Source organism: Diabrotica virgifera, chromosome 1, assembly GCF_917563875.1.
Source record: "Diabrotica virgifera virgifera chromosome 1, PGI_DIABVI_V3a".
Classification (NCBI taxonomy): domain Eukaryota; kingdom Metazoa; phylum Arthropoda; class Insecta; order Coleoptera; family Chrysomelidae; genus Diabrotica; species Diabrotica virgifera.
The window spans coordinates 32,880,771-32,891,012 of record NC_065443.1 but is presented as its reverse complement, the minus strand read 5'-3'; the positions used below and the strand labels follow the sequence as shown (position 1 = coordinate 32,891,012).

Below are 10,242 nucleotides of genomic sequence, written 5' to 3'. Positions count from 1 at the left end.
ATAACAATACAAAACCTTATATTTTAGGAAACAAGACTTCGAGTAGAATCCAAAAATGTAAAAATATACAGGGTGTCCCATTTAAAAAAACGAAGTTATAAGCAACTTCCGGTATAACCGGAAGTAGCAAATAGATGAAAATATTTTCATTAAATAGATCACTCTTCAAAATCCCTTTATGCCAATTTTCATGAGTCTGTTGCCTTTAGTTCTCGAGATATTTCTAATAGGCCCTTTATCTGCCTCACCCTGTATAATAGGCTGAATACTTATAACAGATACTTACGTACGTATTAAGAAGTACCACTTACTGTGTAGGGCCTAGTACTCTCTTTCAATCATACGATCCAAAAAATAGTAAATAAAAGAACAGTTTATCACCTTTTTGATGAATTTATTAGATACCTTAAAACAAAATCATTACAGTCAACGTTTAAATATATAAAATTATATTAATAATCACAAATACGTATATCATCATCTTGACCTGTTGGATTTGATCCCGTATACAAATACAAGGTGATTATTTACTATCTTTTTTATTTTTACACCAGCTTAGGTTAAATTTAACTGCTACTTTATACAATTAATTAAAATCTAAACTATTTTTAATGTACAAACATAGATTTCTGCTATTTTTACACACCTATTCCATCACAGGATTACTTATAAAATGTCAAGAAGAGTACGTCATTATGATACCTACACACTAAATTGTCAATAACAACTACAGTATGTATCTGTTTTTGTAGATTAATCTTGAAATTTCCAATATCAAGAAGCTGTTTTCAAAAAAGATTTTTGAAAGTAAACTATAAATGGTTAAATAAATTGTGCAACAGTTTCCGATTTAGAAATTGAACACGTTGACGGACAGTGCGTCAAATGTATAAGCAAGTGTTGTGACACTATATGTATTTTGCAAAGTAGAATAGGGCAAAATGCAACGTCTATAGACGTTGTGTGACATTACATACATCAATGGAAATTAGACGTCTATAGACGTTCTGTCCGTCAACGTATTAAAAGTTAAATAGAGCATTTATTTAGCAATTTGGGTTTACAACCAAAGATTTACTTAATAAATTTAGAGGCTGCTAACATCAGTTTTAAAACTTGATATCAAACAGCTCTAATCCTATATTGTCCTGATCATAGTTGTAAATTTTGTGGTTCTAAAGTGTTTGTGATTTCAATGTTATATTAAAATTAAATCGATCAAATTTTTATTTATTACAAACGCAATAAAAACTCTATCAACGAATAATAAATTTTTTGTTGTTCATTTTAGCGTCTATGTTTGTACATCTAAATTCTTTACAACTGAATCATGATGATTAATAAGGAATGATTTTTGTAATATTTTGATTACTAATTTGTTCTCATAATGACTCTTTTCTTGGCTTTTCCTATGTTAAAGTTTGATAATTGTAATATTAAAATACCATCACGGAATGTGTAGGTACTATACCCTTATAAAAAAAATCATTCTGTAAAATTATTTTCAGAAACCTACACAAACATATTGAAAGTGATTCGTGATTTTATTCTTACCTTCGTCCAATAAATGGGCACACAATATTGTGCATATTTTTCTTTCCTGACTAATTCCTGTATAAAAAACAGGACACATTTTGTCAATAAAATGTAGTTTTTATTCTTGTATTCTGTTTGGTGTCATCTACACTCACCGGCAGAGAAAACGGGCACCCCAAAAATGGGTCATTTTTGATGTCTTGTGTTTCCTAAACCTGATGTCCGATTTAAGTAATTTTTTTAATATGTTATAGCCTTATTCTTTATCAATATCGCTGTAATAATATTGTTGCTAGACAGGTACATTGTCATTGTATACAGGGTGTACGAATCAAACTGTGTTTTTTTCTCAAACTTTGGAACACCCTGTGGAATGTTCTAGCTTTTATAAAATACTGAAATTATAACCAAACTATAGCCTCAGATTTTCTTAACATTCTGTTTTTTGATTCATTCGCTTATGTTGGATAATAAAAAAGTTAAGCACTTTAACAACTACCCCTGTTTTTCGTTAATACAGGGTGTTTTTAAATAAGTACGGCAAACTTTAAGGGGTAATTCTGCATGATAAAATAATGACAGTTTGCTTTATAAACGTATGCCCGCAAATGCTTCGTTTCCGAGATAGGGGGTGTTGAAATTGTTCTTACAAACTGACGATTTGTTTATTTCTCTAAAACGGTTTGTGATATGCAAATGAAATTTGGTAGATTTTAAGAGGTAGTTATTGCGCATTTTTTGGCATACAATTAAGAATTTTATATTCACCATTGGCGTGCATACGGGTATAAATATTATAGATATATCCCGTATGCATGCCAATGGTGAATATCAAATTCTCAATTGAATGCCAAAAAATGCGCAATAACTAGCTCTTAAAATCTACCAAATTTCATTTGCATATCACAAACCTTTTTAGAGCAATAAATAAATCGTCAGTTTGTAAGAACAATTTCAACACCCCCTATCTCAGAAACGAAGTATTTGCGGGCATAAGTTTATAAAGCAAACTGTCATTATTTTATCATGCAGAATTACCCCTTAAAGCTTGCCGTACTTATTGAAAAACACCCTATATTGACGAAAAACAGGGGTAGTTGTTAAAGTGCCTAACTTTTTTATTATCCAACATAAGCGAATGAATAAAAAAACAGAATGTTAAGAAAATCTGTGGCTATACTTGGGTTTTAATTTTAGTATTTTATAAAAGCTAGAACATTCCACAGGGTGTTCCAAAGTTTGAGAAAAAAACACAGTTTGATTCGTACACCCTGTATACAATGACAATGTACCTGTCTAGCAACAATATTATCACAGCGATATTGATAAAGAATAAGGCTATAACATATTAAAAAAAAATCTTAAATCGGACAACAGGTTTAGGAAATACAAGACATTAAAAATGACCCATTTTTTGGGGTGCCCGTTTTCTCTGCCGGTGAGTGTATATTTTATGTGTGATCATCATCTAGCTTCTTGCGATTACTGCTGGATACAAGTCTCCTTCATACTCCTTCAAGGAATTCTATTTTGCGCAAGTTGCATCCAGTTTCCATCGCGTCGCTGGTCTTCACCGGTTTCTATTATTTTCACGGTGTCTCCATTTCAAGCACTTGTTAGTCCATCGATGATGATCGCTGATCGCTGATCCTCTATTTCTGTTCTTCTGAGAATCTAATCGTTTTTAAAGCGGTCTTTAAGTTTAATTTCTACTATTGATCTTTTTGTTTTACCCTCTGCGATTTTCAGTTTATTTGCATTATTTTTAGTGGCGTTAGTGTTTCGGACCCATATTTTATAACTGGATGCATGCATTGATTGCATAACTTTCACTTAAGGTTCATAGGAATTTCAGCAGTAAACGTGTTCGTCGATATGACGTGGGTATGCAACTCAACCTATTAGACCATTTTTTTTGTGTTTCTTGTGTCTGGTTGTCTCTGATGATCTTTAAGTCGTGACCAAGGTACATATCTGTATTGTGTAATATCTTCTGCGGTGCTGTTTTTTTAATTTTATGATTCCTCCGATGACACAACTTGTCATAAAATTTGTTTTACTTTTGTTTATGTGCAATTCTACTTCTGTTGTTGCCTGTGAAAGATTGTTAAGAGCAAACAGTAGCGATCAACAGGTGGCAACAAACGCGGTCCAAGATGGCGAAAGTTCTGCGAACTTTCAAAAGTGAGGCAACAGTGCGTCGGTAATTCGACACTAACAGTGACGTTTATACTGTAAAAAACAATAATTTTTATACACATAGGCGCGAAATGTTGCCAAGTCAGTGACGTTCGATTTCTTGTTATAAAAAAATCGATTTTTAGTAGTTCCAATGTGACACAAAATCTAGTCACGGGATAAAAAAGTTTATTTGAAGAAAGTTTATTTTCTTGCCTTTCTTAATGGCGTTATGGGCTCCTTTTTGCAATATTTTATTTAGTTATAGAGTAATTTCCACATACTAATATATTTCTGAAATTGGGCTCTGTACCGCCATTCTTTATTATATTACCAATATGTGTGCCAAATATATCGACAAAATATTCAAAATTTCAGCCGCAATCTTGGAACGCGTTTGTTGCTACCTGTTGATCGCTACTGTGTGCTCTTAAGCAGTACTTCGGCTTTGTGTAAATCATTGTCAATGAGGACAATATCATCGGTAAACAGAAGCTTGTTAATAATTTTTCTGTAAATTTTTAGTAACATAGTGTCTTTTATGTAGTAAAGAATATTACCTATAGAAATGCGGCTGACAATGAATTTTTAGTTTTCATTTATCATTCTAGTCACTTTTTTAAAATCGTTCACATTGTTATTAAGATCGTTTTCTGTTAATATCCTGTATTTTCTGTATTTCGATTTTTAATTTTTTTATTGGTCGCAGAAATGCATTTCTATTTTCCATTCTTTATTTAGTATGATCTTATTTATATACTTTTTACATTTATTTCTTGTTATCAGATTTACTGTTTACCTTCTTCATGTACTACCGAGAATCGAAGAGAACTATATAACTTATTATGTTACATGATTCAGTTGCTTAATTAAACAAATCATTTCAAATTCGAAAAATATGTAGCTCTGTTTCTTTACACACAAGAAGCAACAAATTCGAATATATATCTATATACCGAGTACCGAGGGAAGCTACAAGGTGTATACTTTAACAAAGTGCGTTTACAAGGATTAAATGTAGTTTTTATAATTATAAGAAACCCTAAATCTGTAAGTAGGTACTGTTCATAAGCGATGTGTTAACTAACTATACCTTGTATGCCTTACTTCTAGTCGGAATTTCAACTTAACTTCAGTAAATCTGAAAATAATAATCTTTGTTTTACAGGAATATTCTGGTAGATTTTAATATATACAAAATATGAACGTAAACAAAATGTAAAAAATTTTAGAACAAAGGTTATGTAGGGAATGTCAGTTCCTTTTATCCAAAAACCTCTCCTTCCTTTGGATCCTTGTTTATAATAGAGCAGATGAGGACTAACTTAAAAAGCTAGGAAAACTGGACAGAAATAGGTAGGTACTAGGTACCTAGGTACCGTTCATGGGACACAAAACTCTTTGTAGAATCATCAACGGGGTGAGAGGGTGGGGAAAAGAAATGCTGGAATTAAAAATGTAAATTTGACAGTGGAGCAATATAACAACAACATAAAAAAATACCGCTAAAAAAAAAGGGAAAAAACATGAAATAAATACGCGCATTTTTTGATACGTGTTAAAAACCTTAATCAAAGGTGACAGAAGGACTCATGATGCATCAGAAAATGTACTTTTAACTTAAAGTGATCTATAGCCACAGTCGCTATATTATAGATTTTTAGAACCCACTACCCTAATAGCAAGTGGAAAAATATATGCCATGGTTTGCTATCTGACTTTTTTCTTAGAAGTACGCAAAATTCGTAGTCAAAGTAGTACTAGTTACTCTCAAGTATAGGAAAATTCAAATTTCAGTACTTACGAGAGCATATACAATACAATACACTATAATCGGATTCTATATAAACTGGATACAATACATTATAATCGGCCTCAGTATAAACTTGATATAGCGATTTATCACATTTAGGTATGATATCCAGGGCAAGATTGAAGGAATACGGGGTCCCGGTAGGCGCCTCCCGGTATCAAAGACTGGACCGGCCTTAATTCAACATCTTTGTTGTAGAGCCGCATTGGACAGGGACTTGACAGTGTCATCGCTAACCTCAACTTGAGGAGACAGCCCCACAAGAAGAAGAAATGGAAGGAAGCAAGTGATGTGTCGTATGACACAGACTCCAATGAAACTGGCAGGAAGTTTCTACAAAACTGTCATAAAACCAGCTATTATGTAAGAAACTGAATGTTGGCCAGTTAAGAAAAAAAGAAGAACAATGAATGCATCTAACGGAAACGGGAATGCTTAGATGGATAATTGGAGCCACAAAAAGGAATAAAATTAAGAATTAGTGTATTGGCGGAAGTCTAGGGGATGTTGATGTTTCGGGCATGTTCAACATCGAGTCTCTAATCACCCAATACGAATACGAACAATGGCTGATCTACTAGATCCTGGAAAGAGTAGTAAACGAACACCAAAGAAGACATGGGGAGAAGCTTATGCAGGACATGTTAGTAAAGGGCAGTACCGGTGCTAGGGTATAAGGTGCCCGCCTGCAAAACTAGCACAGGCGCCCTTCGGTTTTATTAAATTAGTAAGTATATTCTGTATAACACCAGCACAAAAAGGCTCATTTTGGCGCCCCCCAAATAGGGCGCCCGCCTGCAGTTCATCCCTTTCAAGCCCATTATCGCCGGCCCTGGTAAAGGGGATTGTTGTTGTAAGGACCAAGGTACCTTATATAGAGAAATCTAATTAGAGAAGCCGACACCGCATAGGAATAAAAACAAAAAGAATGACGATAATGATGTTAGGTACGTTGTAATTAATTTAATAGCAAAGTTAGGTCTAAACATTTATTTAAAATCTTTTAAAGAAATAAGCAAATTAATTTAATCAAATGGTTAATTCTCGTATACATATACAGACTAAGTTGTTTAAAAATCATCCAGAATATTCCAGACAGATTTTGAAAAGCTGGTAAATTGAAACGTTTGTGTTTTTAATATGCGAACTTTTTAGAATATTGTTGATGATACATGAAAATGCATAAGTGATATATCTACATTGTTATTTTATATAGGTATCATATACTTCGTTTCAAGTATCATCAGCGTTGCATTATTCTTAAAGTATCTAACCTTACAATTATTTGTGGAGTTAAAAATATTAATCATATCATGTGTTCCTTGAAATATGTATTGATCTTTAAGGGAATTACTTCAAACACTTCCCTTTTAAACAAAAGCAATGGAGATGGGGAGGGTAAATGAGTTTATTTTTGTTTGTCATAAGTTTCAGTACGAGGAGTTTCCCGACGTTACTAAACTTAATAAAATTTAAGTTTTATGTATTTTGATACCTACTATTTATCAGTATTTATTGTCATTTCTGATATGTAAACTTTCATTGAATAGTTTTTTTTTCTCGACATAGTGATGCATATTTTAAGAATACAGGTATATCGTTTGTGATGAAGTTTTCAATTATTTGATTTTCTATGTGCTTATTGAACATTGCCAAGGTTTTTGCATCCAAGGTCAAATTTTCCATTCTATGAAACAAAGTCGTGAAACGTAGCACCCCATCAAGCTAATTCTTAGCACCAACTTTAAATCTCTTATCCACAGCAGTCTTCATTTTTAGTCTTGTGGTTTAATTATTATTCCCAAATATTCATATTTTTCAACTCGTTCGATATTGGTTCTGTTTATTGGAAGATTGTCGTTGTTTATTTAAGTTTTTAATAATTAAATTCTCATAAATGTCTTCTTTATGTTCACTATAGACCATATTTTTTCCATACACCGCTCTTCTGGTAACCAGTCCATGAAAATTTTCAACACTGTCCTCTATGATGACAGTGTCATCCGCATATCTAGCGTTATTAATGCCACCTCCATTTACCTTTATTCCAGCTCTTTCACCCCCAAGAGCTTTTTTAGAATCTCTTCCAGGTAGGCATTAAAAGGGATTGGCGATAATACCTAATACCTATCCATCTCATCTATTCTACATATACGTCTATTTGCAATTTCCTCTCGCAGCTATTTTATTAACGTCTATGTTCAGTTTATGATATATTTGGTTATGGATGCCTTCTAGTAGTAACTTTAGCACATGGTACCAGCATGTCAGGTCCACGGCGTCTTCCACGCGTCATTGTTTTTAATGTAATGTGTCTAATATTTCTCCTTTTGTGATATTAAGACCTATTTCTTCGAATTGAATACCCTTTCAAATGAGCTAGCACACTCATTTAAAACAAATCATCGACTACGTCATCACGCCCAGAAAGATGACGTCACCAGTATGATATATATGTAAAAAAAACCATAATTTAAAATTAAAAATCGACCTGTCGAGTATCTTTTATGTATTCCCGTGTGAATCTAGAACTGCACCAGTGAAATTTTGTTTTCTTAGTCCTGCAATTTCTTTAACTTTCTTGTATAGTGCTGCATTTCTCTCAGTAAGCATTTCTCTTTAAAGTGTAGACAAAAGTGTTATTGTATACAAACTACATATTAACCATATGTTAAAATTTAGATATTTTTGTTTTCTTTTAGTTTTGAGTTTAGAAGATAAAAAATTTATGAATAACTCATTTTTAAATCCACAAATAATTATTACATAATTAATTATATCTAAATAGGTATAGAATTAAGAAAGGATCACAAGTTTGCTTTCAACATGGAGTAGTGGGATTTGGATATACATATGTATAAGGTTAAAACCTTAAAGTCAACACTTTTCTCTACCTTTAGTATTACTATTATTAGATCTAAATCAAAATTTCAATTAATTACTCCTATTCACTAGTTTTCTAAAATCCTTACATATTTTTTATATACTTCCTAAACCTCGGAATTCTTGTGATGACCATAAACAAGAATAAGAAAAATTAAAATTTTTATGGTAAAAATGTCCGATTTTTTCTAGCAACAAAACTTCTAAAGGATATCATGCTGTCTTAGGCAATAGCCGACTTTCATAGTTTTCTCTACTACTTTTTAGTGCTAGCGAAAGTAAACAATATTATGGATGTTATTTGATAGTAAATCTATGATGTACGTACATCGTCTTATAGAGCCAGCCTATTGTAATTTCTTGTTACACTTATTCTTTTTTAATAATTAAAAAAATCGAACCAAGAATTCATCAATATAACAATCGACTCTACAAAGCTCTCCATCGTTAAACCAAAAAGATAGTCATCTGGTCATCATAGCAGAGAAAAATGTTGATTTTCTGTTATTTTAAAGTTAGCTTTTTCTGTAAAACAGATTTAGTTAGTCGGTTTTTTATCAGCATCATCTTTACGGGTCATATGCCCTCTAAATGAAGCTTGTATCTTCACAGCTGCCTTGTTTAGATCTGGATCTGTGAGATCAATATCTAGTTCTTCTTCTGGATCCTAAAAAATAAAAATATGTTATAACGCTAATTTAGCAGGTACCTATAAATTTTATATAAATACATAGAACAGACTGGCCAAACGATGGACGGAGTAGGGGAGGGAAGGGTAAAGTGAAATAGTGGGGTAAAGCGAAATAGCTCGTTTTCAAATTCTTCCACAAACGGAGCCATCACTTTTTACAATCTTATCAATGTTTAGAAGTAATACGTGCTTATCGACCATTTTGTAACGTCACGTTATTGAAAATATCACTGTTTTTACATTTCTGGGCGATTATTTGTAAAATCTGAAGGTGAGTGTAATTGCTAATTATTCTATCTTATTTAACTAAACATATTTTTGAAAGCAACACACAAAAGCAATCATACTTAACCATTTTTTTATGTAAAATATAGATTGTTAGGTTAGGAATAAAAATTTTTACTGGATAAGTTTGATTTTAAATCCATTTGGGTCAATGTAAAATGTTAACAGATGGGGCAAAGTTAAATATCGTTTCACTTTGTCACTCATGTAATTATACTTGACTGCCACCAATAAAAAAGAATATCTGTATTTTCAGGTGCAAAATGCGAAATTATAAACTACCCAACAACAATAGTCTGTGAAGCCAGTGACATCTGGAATCACATCTTTGCGAACGGGATCGGCATGAAATTTCTGTTGATACGTTAAATCGAAGGATTAAATCCGGTAAAAATGGGGATAGAAGAAGCGCCAATTAAGAAGCTAGGCCGATCTCAAACCATAGGTACTCTAGACCAGGGGTCACCAATTAGTTTCCCTGAGGGTCCGTTTCGAAAATCTATGACACTTCCGGGGTCCGCACTTAATACTACCTGTGTCCGGTTGTTCTGATTCGGTTTCTTTGCGGATTCTTGTTAAAAAATATCATCCCCCTCAACAAATCAGAAGGGTGCCGGGCCAAATTTTTAAGCAGAAATTTGTTTACATCACGTTTTATGCCCCCGAAAATATGTTTTTAGCATTTTTGGGTCATCTTACACAAGACAGATCTTTTTTCTCAAAAGTTGATAGCTTTCGAGTTTTACGCGATTTAAAATCTGAAAAACGCGAAAATAAGCATTTTCGAAGCTTGAAAACTCATGTGTAAATTATTATTTTTGAGGTTGTCAAGTGCCTAACTTGAAGTATAAACATT

General features: G+C 32.7%; 1 protein-coding gene across 1 annotated transcript in view; it reads right to left on the bottom strand.

Annotated features, from left to right (window-relative positions):
- Nucleotides 1–373: 373 nt before the first annotated feature.
- LOC114325626 (neuromodulin) overlaps nt 374–10,242 on the bottom strand; it is a 161,947-nt gene continuing 152,078 nt past the window's right edge. Inside the window, exon 4 of the mRNA XM_050658155.1 lies at nt 374–9,077. Within this exon, the coding sequence (XP_050514112.1) occupies nt 8,949–9,077 (129 nt within the window). The 3' untranslated portion in view covers nt 374–8,948. The remainder of the gene's footprint in view (nt 9,078–10,242) is intronic.